The 17,145-nt window shown below is 48.8% G+C and overlaps 1 protein-coding gene across 1 annotated transcript; it reads right to left on the reverse strand.

The window, feature by feature from the left end:
* Nucleotides 1-815: 815 nt before the first annotated feature.
* On the reverse strand, nt 816-4,455 carry LOC130041186 (alpha-1-antichymotrypsin-like). The gene is made up of 4 exons (XM_056133237.1): nt 3,819-4,455; nt 2,425-2,701; nt 1,550-1,700; nt 816-1,010 (listed from the first exon to the last, which is right to left on the reverse strand). Exons 1-4 carry the CDS (start codon nt 4,453-4,455, stop codon nt 816-818), a joined length of 1,260 nt encoding a protein of 419 aa, XP_055989212.1.
* Nucleotides 4,456-17,145: the final 12,690 nt, after the last annotated feature.

A 17,145-nucleotide genomic window follows, 5' to 3' on the forward strand; every position in this document is an offset into this window, starting at 1 on the left:
AGATTATTTTTGTCACCCTCTATCTTGGCCATCAGGTGGTCCATGAACCATCCCTGTGAGCCTCTTCAGGGTGAGTCACTGTGGTCAGCAGGTGGGAACAACTGCCTGTGGCCATTACTGGGGTCAGACTGGGATGTATCAGGAACATGGGTTTGATCTTGCAGATGACCAACCTGCTTTGCTTACAAGTCTTTTGTCTTCATCCACAGTGTCCTTGTAACCACCACACACAGGCGCCCTGACTTTTCTAAGGGCTGGAGGGGGCTGGTGTGTTTATAGGGTCTGGGGACTCTGTCCAGCAAGGAGGGGACACTAGGGCACCTGGAACCTTGCTGGAACGATTCTCTGAGGACTGGGGTGCTGTGGCTGGAAGCGGGGTCCTAGTAGGGGTCGCCAGCTCAGCTGCAGCCTGACGGATAGTTGTTTGCACATGGCACTGACTCAGAAGCCCTGAGCGTTTCAGGTGGGCACATCATGACCCCTGCAATGTGGACCCTAATTTAGAACCTAGGAAGGTTTGATGTAGCTTGGTGTTAGGGTGCCCGGTGTGTGGGTATGTTTACCATGAGCTTATAGCTCAGAAGAAGAAGTCTCTGAGCGTAGGGCCCAGAGCTGAGGTCCAGACTGGAGGCAGGCAGCTAAAGGGGCCCCTCAGGTACATCTGGGTCATGCTCCATTTGGGTGTTGTGAGGAAGACGTTTATTGTTGTTACACAGTCCCCCATACTGGACACAGCCGCCAGAAAGGTGATCTAGTGGGATGGGACATGTCTGCACCTGGGCACTGCTCTGATCAGGCCCAACAACAGCGGGAACTCAGGAATGCCGCGGGTTGACCACTTTGCCCAGGAAGAGGATGCCCTGTGTGTCCTCGGAGATGACGGCCACCAGGAAGGGCCTGTTGAATCTCACAGCCTTTGGTTTTATAGAAAAAGGAATAACGCGCGCTGCAGTGGTAGTCGCTGATTCGGTACCTTCCTCGGTCACATCCAGCACAACCTTGTGGACCATCTAGGGGACACAGAGCTGTCACCACTGGGACAGGGCAAGCAGGAGGCAGTCATCCTGCCTGAGCCACTCAGGGGGCAGCTGTCCTCAGGGCTCCTTTACCCCTTGCGCTGCTCCCTGCTGGACCCAGCCCAGAACCAAGCCCCCACTTTATGGTGGGCAAGCAGAGACTGGAGGGCTCAGATGGCCCTTCATCAGGAGAAGGTGGTTCCCCAACTCAGGGCATTTTCTACATCAGGGCTGGGAAGCCCAATAACCCAACAATACATCTGGGCGTCTGGGAGCACAGGGATATCAGAGGGGCACTGTAGCACCGTCCTCCCGTTGTTCATCGATTCGCTCGAGCGGGTCCAGTAACATCTCTATTGTGAGACTTTTGTTACTGTGTTTGGCATATTGAATACGTCACGGGTAACTTGCCAGGCTTTGTCATGCGGGCGAGATACTCAGAGGGGAGACAAAGCATTACAGATTCAGGGCATCCCAGCGGACACCCGGCTACCTGGATCTCATCTTCCCCAGAGGGAATAGGTGCAGCTCACCCTGGAAAGGCTCAGGTTCCTGCCGGCGGTGGTGATTCCTGAGAGATCTGAATTCTGGGAGAAGACTTTGACAATGCCCATGTTAGGCAGGACTTGATCCAGGTCGTAGTCCCAGGAGATGGAGAACTTGGGCAAGAACATGGATATTTTCCTAGGAGCAGAAGCAAACTGAGCTGTGCAGGATCCGCTCAAGTACAGATTGGAGACTAGGACATGGCAGTGCTCAGTTACCATGCCTCATGCTGCTGAGTGAACAAGTGAGTGATGATCTGTTGAGTGAATCAATGAGTCGATAATGAATAAAGAGGTGAATGAGTGAGTGAATGAGTAAATAATAAAGAAGTGAATGAATAAATAAATGAGTGAATAAATGACCCATAGAGTGAGTCAGTGAATGATCATGTGAGTAAAGAAATGAATAAATGAATCATTGAATGAATTAATGAGTTGATGGATGAGTCAATGAATGAGTGATCAGTGGATGAATGAAATAATAATTCATCTTGAGCCAGGGCAAAGGTGTTTCAGGCCTGTCTATATTCAATTGTCTCTGTTCATCGCCTCTGTGTGGTCCCTTGCCTGGCACTGCGCTGTGGGTATGGGGCTATGAAGGTTGTTGGAGAAAGGCAGGTTAGTGCTGACTTGATGGCCAATCCTCTCCCCACACCCCGATCATGTTCCTCTCAGAGGAAGCTGGTCCTTGGACCCCTTAGTACCCCAGTGATAAAGATCCCAGAGTCAGGAGCCCCAACCCTAGTTGATCCCCCCAGGGACCTGTTGCTGGTCTGTAGTTGGGGGAGGGGCTCCCAACCTGTTGGTGGGGCACGATGTGATGAGGATGGCAAAGGAGGAATGGCAGAGAAGAAATGTGGTACCTCATCTTCATCGCCTCCCTCCAGTAATGGAATTTGTTCAGTTTCAGCGAACTTTCCAGCATGGACATTTGGCCCAGGTTAGGGAGGATGAAGAGGATGCTGGCACTGTTGTTCAAGTATGGGAGCTGTACCACCGTAGTACGGAGCATCCTGTCTCGGAAGTAGGGCACCTGCAGGTACTCAGATCTCATCATGGGTATTGTCACCTTCCTTCTCAAGGTCATGTAGAAATCTGACCTGACGGTGTTTTCAGAGTTAAAGGGCATCTCCCACTTGCCTAGAGGAAGAGAGAATGATAGAGAAACTGATCCAGTGTGGCCCATCCAGCGTGCTCTTCCAGAATCCTTCTGTGCCAAGACACCCTCAGCCCACCTCAGACCTATGGGGTGTCCAGGCTTGGTTTGTGAAAACACCATAAGAATGAGGAGACCTCACAAGTGTAGAATGGGAGGCAAGGTAGCCAAAAACTGGCTGATGTGCTGAATGAGAACTAATGGGAACTGAGGAATACAAGGTGATGGGGATCATAAAAAAAAGGGAGAGGTCAGGATTGTTGGGAGCAGTTACAACCAGGGAGAAATGGGACCGATGAACTCTAGAATGAAAAAGGGTGTGTTATCCCCATCATGAAATGGGGCAGAGGGACAATCCTCAAGAACCCCAAGTCTCCTGTCCCCCAAAATGAGTCGTGGAGGGGAGGGGCTGGTGTGGGAGGAGGAGGGGGGTGAGAACTCCTGATGGGGCAGGTGATGAATCACACATGGGGGAACAAGGGATGGGTAAAGCGGGGCTTAGGGACACAGGACAGGGCAAGGAGAACTGTCCGGGCTCAACCGGGCAGGCTGAGATCTGGATTGCAGCTCCCGCTCCTGCCCGTATCTGCCTAGCCCGTGCCCAGCACCTCTGTCCTCTGCCCTCCTCGGTCTCCTCCTCTGCACAGCCAGCCTGCTGTCCTCTCTTTTTTTTTCCCTTTTTGGGTCACACCCAACAATGCTCAGGATTTAGTCCTGGCTTTGCACTCAGGAATTACTCCTGGCAGTTCTCAGAGGACCATATGGGATGCCGGGGATTGAACCCAGGTTGGCCGCGTGCAAGGCGAATGTCCTACCCGCTGTGCTATTGCTCCGGCCCCTGCAGTTCTCTCTTGACCCTGCCCTGCCTCCTGGGTCCCGTCAGCTCTGGGTGGTCCCAGACCCACCCCCAGTCCCTACCCCCAGGCGGGGGACCCTACAGCTCCTTCCAGGCCCACACTGGACTCATGCTGAGCCTCTGGTCTCCAGGTGGGTGGCTGAGCCTCGGCACGGACTCCTGGGGTCATAGGAGGCTGCGCAGAGCAGAATCAGCCTGAAAGCTCAGAGCTCATGCTCTTTTCCCTCCCACTCCCACGGCCCCACCTTTGAAGAAGATAGAGTTCACCAAGACCATCTTGGTCAATTCGTCCAAGTCGTGGACCATGTCCAGGATTTTCCCATGGGTTGTCTGCTCCACATAATCATTGATTAATTTCTTGGCAGAGAGGAGATCACTGAAGTCTGTGGAGATGGCTTCAGCGGAATACAATGCCCAGGCCCCTAGCAGGAATTTTTTCTTCATTTCTAGATGCTCATCCAAGAACAGAGCAGTGGTTATATTCACTTGCAGGGGCATCTTGGAATTCCTCAGGACGTGAAGCAGCATCTGGAAGCCCTGGTGGATGTCGGACTCTGGGGTCTCAGCAATGTTGTACTGGAGGCACTCTAGGATCTCGGCCTTGGTGAGGTCTTCTGCCCCCAGTGCCAGGAAGCCCAAGGCTATGGAGATGCTGATTGGGGAGAAGATGATGTTGGACCCAGGAATCTGGGAATTGAAGGAGCTGTAGAGTCTGAAGGCTAATTCATTGGTTTTCTGGATTATATCTAAGATGTCCTGAGGGATCTTCTGGTGCTTGTTTTCCCTCCCTCTCTTCACCCTTAGAGATTTGGTGTCTGAAATGCTGCAGAAGACGTGGAGACAGAGTGCAGCCCCCAGGAGCAGAGCCAGCCGAACAGACATGCCTCCTCCCTCAGTCTGCAAGGCAAAGCATCTCTTAGGGTTTCCTGATGGTAGCAGGCACAGGGCACAGGGGAGCTGGGGTTCCCAAGCTCTTGAGTTCCCAGCATCTATCTGCTCCCATATTCGAGTCCTGAGATGACCCATATATGGACTGGGGGTGCCCTTTCGAGGGGTGCCTGATGCCCAGCCCCACGTCAACAGTGCTGGTTTCCCAACTGGCCCAAAGCAGCCGCTCCCTGAAGGTGCAGCAGGCAGAGGGAGTCATCACAGCGACCTGCAGGGCACCGAGGCTCCTGCCCTGAGGGTCTGACCCGGGCCCGGGGTGGGGGTCACTTCAGCTGCTTGTGCAGGGCCCCTCCTCTCTCTTTAGAGTTTCCTGCTTAGCCAGACCACCTCCCAAAGCTTTGAATCTCTGTAAATTCCAGAACACTGGCACATCCCTGGATCCTCCCATATGTCCTCAAGTCCAGCACCTCCATCCTCTGCCCTTCTCTGTCCCTTCCACATGCCCACTGCCCAAACCCATCCAGTCCCTGCACTTACTGTCCCCGAGCAGAGCAAAGACAAGGACCGTCAGGCTGTGCAGGTCGAAGACTGCTGAAGAGGCTCCTGCAGTTCTTATTTATCAAAGCAGGACCTGCCTCCGCCCTTCTGCCCTGTCCTGCCCCTACCTGCCCTGCCCTTTCCTGCCCTGCGTTGCTCTGTCCTGTCCTGTCCTCTTCCTCACAGCTCCCAACTAGGCTGCAGCAAAGCCTCTGAGATCAGCTGGGAAACCTCCACCCACTCCTCACCTATGCCCCATCCCCACTCTGACCTCCTTGTCCCATAGTGACCACACAGCCCAGGAGACCAGCACCCCAGGCCACAGGGAGGGACACCCTCCCGCATCCCCTTCCAGGGTTATTTGTGGATTCCTGCAGCCGGTCTGAGTTCTGGGCTGGGTCATTTCCCCACAGAAATATCTGTGTCCCATCATCTAGGTCTTTTCTCAAATCCATCCTTCTCCAAGGGTCCCCAGTACTCCATCAGCCCAGCATGCTCGAATGCCAAATGCTCACAGATCCATGGGACCAGGGAAGGTCTGTGGGGAGAGGCCACCATTTCAGTACTAGAAACTAGAGCCAGAGAACTCCAGGGCATCTTGGTTGGGGTAATGGTCATCTCTTTCCCTCAAAAGTCCTAGCAATCATTCTCCCTTCCCAAATCCGCTGTCATGTCTTGGTTTGACCCCATCAGGAAGGAACTTCCTGGAAGGAACTTTACAAAGAACCTAATCAGCCCAAAGCCTCAGGTTCATAGGTCTTTGTGTCTGAAAACTGCAGGCCTAATGGTAGTTGGAGTGGCTACCTTCCTCAACTTCCTTGTACTTTGCAAGATCGGATGGCCACTCCCATGTCTATCCACTACCACCTCCCTGTAAGCTCATCTACAGGCCTTGTTTCACAAACTCATAAATAAATCCCGAAAGAGATCAACTAGCCTCAAAAATTTCTCATAAATCTATTCCCAGCTGAGACGTTTGGGTTACTCTTAGAGAGGAGCTGGCCAGTGCCTACCCAAATAAAACCCCCTACAGACACTCCCATACCTGGAAGCAGCCAACAGGGGTCTGATCAGACTGCCCAGTTAAATACTCCAAATTTTCTGGAGCAAAATAACCAAAATCTACAAAACTGACATTGTAGTACAAGCAAACCAGATTGGATGGAATGCAACAAAGGAGCCAATCAATCTCGACTAACAAAATCTTTTTTTTTTCCTTGTTCATTTTATTTTTATTTATTTATTTTTTTACAGTTGTAGATTTACAATTTTTTTTTGTGCTTGGGTTTCAATTATACAATGATCAGATACCCATCCCTCCACCAGTGCCCGTTTTTCACCACCATGGATAATATCCCTCCCACCCCCATCCCCCCATCCCCCCCTGCCTCCGTGGCAGGACAATCCCCTGTGTTCTCTCTCTACGTTTGGGTGTTGTGGTCTGCAAAAGAGGCATTGAGTGGCAAACATGTTCAGTCCATAGTCTACTTTCGACATGCATCTCCCCTCCTGGGAGGATCCTCCAAACATCCTTTATTTGGTGCTCCCTTCTCTATCCGAACTGCCCTTTCCTCTAGGATACCCGGCTGGCCTCTAAGTTATGGAGTAATCCTCCTGGTGCTGATCTCAGCTATTCTTGGGTATTAATCTCATACTTTGCTGCTTTATATCCCCCAGATGAATGCAATCTTTCTATGTCTATCCCTCTCTTTCTGACTCATTTCGCTTAGCATGATACTTTCCATATTGTACCACTTGTATGTAAATTTCATGACTTCATCTTTTCTAAGAGCTACATAGTACTCCATTGTGTAGATGTACCAAAGTTTCTTTAACCAGTCATCTGTTCTTGGGCATTCAGGTTTCTTCCAGTTTCTGGCTATTGTAAAGAGTGCTGCAATGAACAAACAAGTGCAGATGTCACTTCAACTATACATTTTTGCTTCTCTGGGATATATTCCCAGGAGTGGTATTGCTGGGTCAAATGGGAGCTCAATTTCTAATTTTTTGAGAATCGTCCATACTGTTGTCCAGAAGGGCTGAACCAGTCGACATTCCCACCAACAGTGAAGGAGTGTCCCTTTCTCGCCACATCCACGCCAGCATTGGTTGCTTTTGTTCTTTTGAATGTGGGCCAGTCTCTGAGGTATGAGATTGTATCTCATTGTGGTTTTGATCTGCATCTCTCTGATGATTAATGATGTAGAGCATTTTCTCATGTGCTTTTTTGCCATTCGGATTTCTTCTTTGAGAAAGTTTCTGTTCATTTCATTGCCCCATTTTTGGATGGGGTTGGATGTTTTCTTCTTGTGGAGTTTAACCAGTATTTTGTATATCCTGGATATCAACCCCTTCGACTAACAAAATCTTTAACTCAGAAGGTTTACCTTGTAACAACAGCTTCGTAAACCCACCAAAAAAGACTTAACATAGTACTCCAAAAGACTTAACATTCCCATTGTAAGATACTACAATTTTCACAAATTTTCATCTATAGAAATAGTTTTTGATAATTCTTTTGGCCATTTATTGATAACAAAAAACAAAAAATAAATTATTGTGAGTCTGATGGGGTTAGTTTAAGAAGTGGCTGTGAAAATAGAGACAATGGTGGAGGAAAAGTGAAGTGGTGGCAGGACTGGGGTTGGAATATTGAATGCCAGTTACAAATAATCATGAACAACTTTACAAACCATGGTGTTTAAATTAAGAGGGGTAATAAACCATGTGTTTCCCTGTGCCATTTTGTCTGTCCTTCCAAGTCCATCTTCCTCCAGACCTTGACTTCCCCAACTCCTACCACAGTTGCGCAAAGTTAGAACTCCGTTTCTGTTCCTTCCCTAAACACTACTGGAGGCTCTGTTCCATGGTGGAACCTGATGGATCACGAGGAAAAACCTGTCCCATCACTGGTCTCTGCCTTAGTTGTGCTCTTGGGACAGTGCTCACAAGACTAGAAGGCATCAGGTTCAAAAGTGAACCCTGGTCACCTGGAGGTGGTAGGATGCTGGGCTATCTCTCTTGTTCCTTTTGAATTTATTTTTTGCTTTATAATACTATTAATAATAGTATCTAAAGGGCACCACAGTCCTCTCAGTGTCTCTGCCCCAGTTTCTCCCTTGCCCCAGGAACTCAGCCCCTTTCTTTCTCACTCCCTATGCCAATACATTTTTATGGGTCACTGGGACTTAAATTTACACAGAGAGGTAGCAACAAAGATTCAACCCCCTTTTTATTTTTTATGTGGTTAAAATGCCCTTCAGCAGATAAAATGTCTTCAAATAAAATGTTTCTTTGTGTATTTTTAAAATATTTGAAATAAGAGTAACTATTGGGACTATTCCAATGATTTGAATAATTGAGTTTTGGCATAACAATCAGTGATTGGCAAGCTTCTTTTGCAAAGGGACAGAGCAAACATTTGAGGCTTTCAGATGTTATCTTGTCCATAACACCTGCCCTGACCTGCTCTCCTTTAGTGAAAGTAACCAAACATAATGAACTGGGCAAACCTGTGTTCCAATAAAACTTTGTTTATAAGAAACAGGTGGTCCCTTTAATGGGCCTTTCTGTTCACTTTGGCCTCATGCTTTGGGACATGCAAATATCATTCCACTCTCAAAACCAAACTGTCACCTGACTTCAAGCAAGTAGTCTGCCCTCGTTACCCTGTTAGTAGTTCAATCTCATAGTGATCACGGGATTGAATTCATAAGGTACATCATTGCACACACATCGCATATACACACACTTAGAAAATATTTCTTAGGGGTAAAATGATGGGATCCTGACACAGCAGTCCACCCTCTAACACACTCATCAGACGTCTTCAAAGGGAGCCTGGTCCCTTCTAATCCGACCTGTGCGCATCCTTTCCCTCCACTCAATGAGCCAGCACGTTACAAGGAGAGAGGACTTTGATTTGGTTTTGGTTTACTCCACATCCAGTGGGGCTGACATCAACTGCAGTCTCAGTGCTCAGGACTGCTTCTGAAGGATTCAGGGGACCTCTGGGTGCCAGGGTTCAAACCTGGGTCAGGGACATGCCAGTCTAGGCCCCTACACACTGTTATGTCTAAGCCCCTATAATTTGGTCTGTTTAATAGTTTGAGAAGAGACACAAACGAATCTCAAACTGAGCAGCTCGCTGCAGAGATGACTCCGGACTTTGCAGTAGGCCACTTTGGTTGGGCCACTCCAGTTGGGAGCAGGTGCTATTCCTCTGCCTGCCCCCTAAAGATCCTGGTGGCTGTCATCATCCAGAACTCAATGAAAAGCCCAAGTATGCAGGAGCAATAGCGGCAAGCACCAGGTCTCACAGGACAGGGGAAGAACCTGTTCCTCTCCTTCCTCCCACTGAGGGGACTCTGATATGATGCCCATGAACTGCCCCAAGTTACTTATTAAGCTCCTAAACAGCCATACTCCAGAGACACACATACAAATCTTAGAATTAAGCAGCTCGCTGCAGAGATCTCTCCAGACCCTAATTATTAAAATTTTAGATTCCAGGAGCACACGACCATAAGAGCAGCCGCACAACATTATATGCTATTCATAACAAGCAATACAAAACAAATAGTCTAACATTGCCTTTCCGGCAGGTTTGAGTGGTGGTGGGAAAATTCCAAAGAATAATGGTGGGACTGGTGCCGAAAAATTGAATGTAATCATAGTATAGAAAGAGAACTGTGGAAATTGTCTGCCATACAGGCAGGGAAAGGATTGGGATGAGGAGGGATTCTGGAGATTTTGGTGGTGGAAAATGTGCACTGGTGGAGGAGTAGGTCTTTGATCATTGTATGACCTAAACTCAAACATGAGACCTTTGTAACTGTATGTTACAGTGTTTCAATAAAAAAATAGTTTGAGAGCTGAGCTGCTGAGGATTATATGAGCAGGAAGCCAGATGGGATGCTCAGGCTGTAGCCACGGATGCACAGAGAGGGTATCCCCTGAGCTTGACCACCACAGACGCTCCCCAACTGGCCCTCTGGGTCTCTATTCTCTATGCCACAGCTGGAAGGTTCATATGAACAATCCCTGAGACCTCAGCCCTGACCCCCGTTTCAGTTTTCTGCCAGCAGCCCCTTCATACCCCCATCTCTTCCACTTCTCTGTGCCGATACGGTCCCATTAGTCACATTCCCATCCCAGCCCGCAGCTGTGGGGCCTGGGTGAGGTGGTTCTGGGGTCTCTGGTGATGGTGCAGGTGTAAAACTGGGGGACTCCATGGAGGGGGTCTCTGCAGCCCTAGGATTTGTCATATCTAGGGAGACTGCTCAGCCCACCTGCCCTGAATGCACGTCAGACACCCCAAATCCAGACAGGGGATTCCCTACCCTTTCCATCTCCAGTGTTGCTCTGAGTTACTCACAGCCGAGTCAGTCCTGCAGTGGGCCTGGTGCCTCCTGCCCTTCGGGGTCATCCGGGGTGGGGGAGACTTCATCAAACTGAGGGGCCTGGAGAGGTCGCCCAGCACCATGGACAGCCCTGTCAGTTGGGTAGCAATTAATGAATGGAGCAGGGGCGGGATGGGGGGCAGAGGGCAGACACAGAGAGAAGCCTCCCAGGAACTCAGTCCTCCCCATTAGCTCCTCTCTCTCCATCCTGAGGAATCGCCTGGCTCTGACTTTGTCCTGGGCTTCAGGGGCAACCATGGGTCAGGGTCACACTCTGCTATTCCTCAGGGGCTCCTGTCCTCCCCCCCTGCACCTGTTGCCCCCAGCCACTGCAGAATGAAGAGTGGGGAGTCATGAGTGAAGCGTGGGCAGCTTCAGCCACGGGATTTTGGGGTGGGAAGTGCCCGTGGAGCTGGGAGGAGCTGAGGCTTGCTGATGGGGAAGCCCCTGGCGGGCAGGGACCTAGGTTCCGACAGGGCCTCCAGCTTGTACTCGTGGGGATCCAAGAGAAGTAGCTGTGATGCTGCATGGAGCTGGGTTAGGACCCCTCATTTGTCACATATCCACTGCCTGGGCAGTGTGTCGAAGGCCCAGTGGCACATGGGCCAGGGGGTGACCTGTACTCTGACTGTGGCCTCTGCATCTGCTCTCTTCAGCAGTCGGTGGCCTCTGAACCCTCGAGTCATTCTGGGGCACCTGGACACGCAGTCAGGTGTGTTTCAGGGCCTTTGAGCCATGGTCCCTAGTGTCCTCTTGGTGAAACCAGCTCCCTACGTACCCAGGCTGTCTCCACAAATGAAATTTTATTTAAAATGTTTTAAAATTCTATTTTTGGCTCTGTAGTTTACAATGCTGTTAACAGGTTTTCATGCCTAACACAGGCCCTCCTCACTGTCTGCTTCCCTCCACATTCGTCCCAGTTTCCTGGCTCTTCCTTATCCACTGCCCTTATCCTTCCCTTATCTGCTTCTTCCTGAAAACCAGCTCTCATGTCCATTATCTTTGGGCATTTGGAATTCCCCAGCTTTGTCTCTTTCTATCCCATTCATAAGAGACTGTTTTGTTACCACTGACCAAGCAAGTAGAAGCAAAGATAAACAAACGGAACTATCTTAACTAAGAAACTTCTGCACCTCACAAGAGACAAGTGGCCAGGATACAAAGACAGCGTACTGAATGGAAAAGGATATTCACCCAATACCCTTCTGAGAAGGGGTTAATATCAAAGATATACTGGCACTGGTTGAACTCTACAAGAAAAAAATCATCCAATCCCATTAGAAAATGGGGCAATGCAATGAACAGAAACTTTCTCAAACAAGAAATTTGAATGGCCAAAAAGCACATGAAAAAGTGCTCTTCATCACTAATCATTAGGGAGATGCAGATCAAAACAACAATAAGATATCATCTCACACCACTAGGACTGGCACATATCCAAAATAACAAAAGCAACCAGCGTTGGCGTGGATGTGGGGAGAAAGGGACTCGCCTTCATTGTTGGTGGAAATGCTGACTGATTCAGCCTTTTTGAAAAACAATATGGATGTTTCTCGAAAAACTAGAAATTGAGCTCCCATTTGACCCAGTAATAGTCCCGGGAATGTACTCTGAGGACCCAAAAACCCACAGCAGAATCACTATGTGCACTTCTAAGTTCATTGCAGCACTATTCACCATAGCCAGAATCTGGGAACAAACTGAATGTCCAAGAACAGACGAATGGATAAAGAAACTATGGCACATCTACACAGTGGAATACTATGCAGCTGTCAGAAAAAATGAAGTCATAAAGTTTGCCTATAAATGGATGGACATAGAAAGTATCATACTGAATGAAATGAGTCAGACAGGAAAGGACAGATATAGAATGACTGTATTCATTTGTGATTAATGTAAAATCTATATAGTAGAAGATTAATATCTATGACCATGGAAAACAGGGGATAGGAAGACTGGTCAATGGTTGGCTCTAAACACAAGTTTGTGTGGGGTTGAGGGCAGTAAGATAGAGAGAGACCATTATAACAATAAAGGTAAAGGCCCTCCCGTTGATCGTCGATTTGCTCGAGCGGGCCCAGTAACGTCTCTATTGGAGACTTTGCGGTAGAGCATTCGCCTTACAAGCGGCCAACATGGCCGACCTGAGTTCGATTCCTCCGCCCCTCTCGGAGAGCCCGGCAAGCTACCGAGAGTATTCGATATGCCAAACACAGTAACAACAAAAAGTCTCCAATGGAGACGTTACTGGGCCCGCTCGAGTAAATTATAACAATAATGGCTGAGAATTATCACACTGGATAAGAACTGAGTGTTAAAAGTAGGTAAAGGGATATTCTTGACAACCTTTCATTATCAATATTGCAAACCACAATGGCCAAAAGGAAAAAGAGAGACAGAGACAGAGATAGAGAGAAACAGGGATATAGAGACACAGAGACTGAGACAGAGACAGAGGAAAAAAGAAGAAAAGTAGAGGCAGGCAAGGGGTAGGGGGTCTGGGGTGATGGGAGGGAACCTGGGGACACTGGTGCTGGGAAATGTACACTGGTGGAGGGATGGGTGTTGAAACACTGTATGATTGAAACCCAATCATGAACAGCTTTGTAAAGATCTATCTTAAAGTGATTCAATTAAAAAGTTAATTTTTTTTAAAAAAGACTGTTTTGTGTCTGTTCCTTTCTTAGACAAAACTCACTCAGCTGGACACTTTCCAGATGTCGAGAATGAAGTATGTTTCCTTCCACCTTCATCAAACTTTCATGAGGATGTCCCAAGGGCCAGGGGCCTCCTTGAAGCCAGCATTTGCCCGGGGCAACAAGGTCAGACTGGCTGCTGGACAGAGAACTGTGGCCCTCGCTCACGTCTGGCTGGCAGGGGATGTTTCCTGCCCCACGTAGAGAAGTTTAAGGATACCCATGCAAGAGAGTGATTTGATGTGCAGATAAAAGACAGATAAGAGTGAGGTCTGGCCTCTGGGGGCTTCTCAGAGTGGGGGCAGGCAGGCTTCCCCCATTCACCCATGTTTCTGGAAATCTGTGGCAGCCAGGCCACACCTCACCCCCCCACCACCATGCAAGCTCCTCTATGGCCAAGCTTACAGACCCATCACTAAACCTCAGAAGACATTAACTAACCACAAAAATTCTTGGAAACACCAGCTCCCAGCTGAAAAATCTGGGGCACCCTCAGCAGGGAATGAGCCAAGTCCCTGACTTGCTGAAGTCCAAGCAGCCACAGTCACACTCCTACAGCAGCCACCATGCCAATGGCCAGGCATACAGCCTCATGACTGAGGCCTGTAGAGATGCCAAACTGCCAAAAATTGCTGGCCTTTTCATTGAGAACTCTGGTATCTTCTTGGTTTGGGGATGGAGAGCCTCACCCCCTACCCCATACTTTCAGAAGCCTTAGAGGGCACTTCTACATCCCACCATTGTTACCATGTAAGCTCACTACCCTGTTAAATATTCTGGATTTTCTGTGGGGATATCTCCAAACTCTACAATATTACCAACCCAGGAGGGGCATAACAGAATGGATGGGAACATGACATAGATGCCAACTAAGTGCAACTAACAGAAACACAACACACAAGGCTCTAATATCAACAATAGCTGTTACGCCCTCAGAAAACGATACTGTCCCATGGTGAGATATAACAGTTTTCACAGATTTTCTTTTACTGAAGTATTTTTGATAATTCCACTAGCCATTATAGGTCACAATAATGGCTAGTGGAATTATCAAAGTAATTTTATAAATTAAATTTATGATAAATATATATAATATATGTTATATATTATTATATATTTATATGTTCTCCACACGCATGAAGGTACCAGCAGAGGACCAAAGGCATGTGGGTCCCGGGGCTGAGATCTCCAAGCCTGCTCGGATCGGGGCTGAGCGTCCTCCACCCAGATCCTCCTTCTTCCAGTAGGCAGGGGTCACACCCACCAGCTGGCCCCCTGGCGTCGTGTAATCCCATCAACGGTCAAGACCCAGAGACTATAAAACCCAGCTCCCAGAAGAGAACAGCGCAGAGTCTCCTGCCCCCACGTCTGGCTGTCCTCACTGGGGCCCCTTGGAGGGGAGTGGGTTGAGTTTCCTTCCCCGCCCTGACCAGGGCTCCAGCAGCCGAAGACCTCCAGAACCAGCCACCACCATGCTGAGACCACTCCTCATTCTTACTTTGGACAAACTGGCAGGCTACCGAATGTAACCTGCTCACATGACAGAGTCTGGCAAACTCCCCGTGGCATACCCAAAATGCCAAATGCCAGTAACAATGATGGGTCTCATTCTCCTAACCCTGAAAGTGCCTTGAATATGGCACTTTTTAAAAAATCTCAGGGATAAGATGAAGGAGACATTATTGGGGTCTGCTTGAGGCAATTAGCGAACAACAGGATGGTCGTGATCGTGAATATATAATAATATTATATATAATAATAACGTGTAATAATAATCACTGTCACTGTCCTCCCATTGTTCATCGATTTGCTCAAGCGATCCCAGTAACATTGTGAGACTTGTTGTTCCTGTGTTTGGCATATGGAATATGTTACGGGTAGCTTGCCAGGCTTTGCCGTGCGGGTGAGATACTCTCGGTAGCTTGCTGGGCTCTCCGAGAGGGGCGGAGGAATTGAAGGTGGAGGAATCGACCTCAGGTCAGCTGGCTCCGCCACGTGCAAGGCAAACATCCTACCCCTTGTGCTATCACTCCAGCCCATAATAATAATATAATATAATAATATAAAATTACTTTTGGCCTGCTAAGGGGGCAGGCTTGAGGGGTGGTTGAGAAAATAGGGATATATAAATCAACGGTGGAGGAAAGGTCACAGTGGTGGTGGGATTGTGGTTGGAACATTGAATATCTGGAATGAATGCATCATGAACAACTTTGTAAACCATGGTGTTTAAATAAAGTGAAAAAAAATTTTAAGATAGGGACTCAGCTAGGGAACTGGGCATACACACACATACATACACAGACACAAATACACATTATAATAAAGAATGTGTGTGTCTCATAATGATTCAATAAAAAAAGAGATGTGCATATGTTGCCAGAGCCCATATGCTGCTTGCATCTATACGGCTGAGCGCATGTGGCGCCAGAATCTGCCCTCTTGAGATGTGTACTTCCATGCTTTCGTGTCTAATGCTGGTATGTGTGTAGAGGCATCTCTGCCCTTGGAGAAGCCTGTGTTCTCTCTTGAGTACGTTACTCTCTCTCACTCTCTCCCCCTTCACACCTTAAAAGTCCTCCAAATAAAATCTGTTTCACAATCACGATCATCCTGTTGTTTGTTGATTGCCTCGAGCAGGCACCAGTGATATCTCCTTTGCCCTAGCCCTGAGATTTTAAAAAGTGCCATATTCAAGGTTCTTTCAGGGTTAGGAGAATGAGACCCATCATTGTTACTGGTATTTGGCATATTGGGTACACCATGGGGAGTTTGCCAGACTCTGCCGTGTGGGAGGTTACATTCGGTAGCCTGCCAGGTTGTCCAAAGTAAGAATGAGATAATAAGATGTCGCACGGCTGCAAATGCGGCTGCACACTTCTGGGAGCTGGGTTTTATAGTCTCTGGGTCTTGGCCGTTGATGGGATTACACAGCGTGGCGGGGGACTAGTTGGTGGGTGTGACCCCTGCCTACTGGAAGATGGAGGATCTGGGTGGAGGATGCTCAGCCCTGATCTGGGCAGGCTTGGGGATCTCAGCCCGGGGACCCAGATGCTTTTGTTCCTCTGCTGGTACCTTCATACGTGTGGAGAGTGGTCTCAGCATGGTTGTGGCTGGTTCTGGAGGTCTTCGGCTGCCGGGGCTCTGCTTGGGCGGTGGGGAGAGAAACTCAACCCGCCCCCTCCAAGGGGCCCCAGGGAGGACAGCCAGGCATGGGGGCAGGAGACTCTGCACTGTTCTCTTCTGGGAACTGGGTTTTATAGTCTCTGGGTCTTGGCCATTGATGAGATTACATGGTGGGTGGGGAGTGGGGGGGGGGAGTTGGTGGGTGTGACCCCTGCCTACTGGAAGATGGAGGATCTGGCTGGAGGATGCTCAGCCCTGATCCGAGCAAGCTTGGAGATCTCAGCCCGGGGACCCGGATGCCTTTGTTCCTCTGCTGGTACCTTCATACGTGTGGAGAGTGGTCTCAGCATGGTTGTGGCTGGTTCTGGAGGTCTTCGGTTTCCAGGGCTCTGCTCAGGGCAGGGAGGGGCTGGAGTGATACCACAGAGGGTAGGGCGTTTGCCTTGCATGCAGCCAACATGGCCGACCAGAGTTCGATTCCTCTGCCCCTCTCAGAGAGCCCGGCAAGCTATCGAGAGTATCTCACTTGCACGGCAAAGCCTGGCAAGCTACTCGTGATGTATTCGATATGCCAAACACAGTAACAAGTCTCACAATGTTATTGGGCCTGCTCGAGGAAATCGATGAACAATGGGAGGACAGTGACAGTGACAGATATGTTTCAAATGCACATAAGGAAAGGGATGACCAAATCTGTTTATTTCAAAAAAAAAGATCTAAGACACACACACACACACACACACACACACACACACACACACCCCTACACTTACATCCTGGAAGGGACAAATAGGGAATCAGTGAAAACAGGAATTGGGATCAGGGCTCCAGGGAAGATCCCCTCAGGATCCTGTACTGGGTTGGGAGTTGGCCCTCCTTGTCCTCTTCATCGTGTTTATGGTGATAGGACTAGAGCTCTTTCC

The sequence above is a fragment of the Sorex fumeus genome, unplaced genomic scaffold (genome assembly GCF_029834395.1).
Source record: "Sorex fumeus unplaced genomic scaffold, SorFum_2.1 ptg000098l, whole genome shotgun sequence".
In the NCBI taxonomy this organism is placed as follows: domain Eukaryota; kingdom Metazoa; phylum Chordata; class Mammalia; order Eulipotyphla; family Soricidae; genus Sorex; species Sorex fumeus.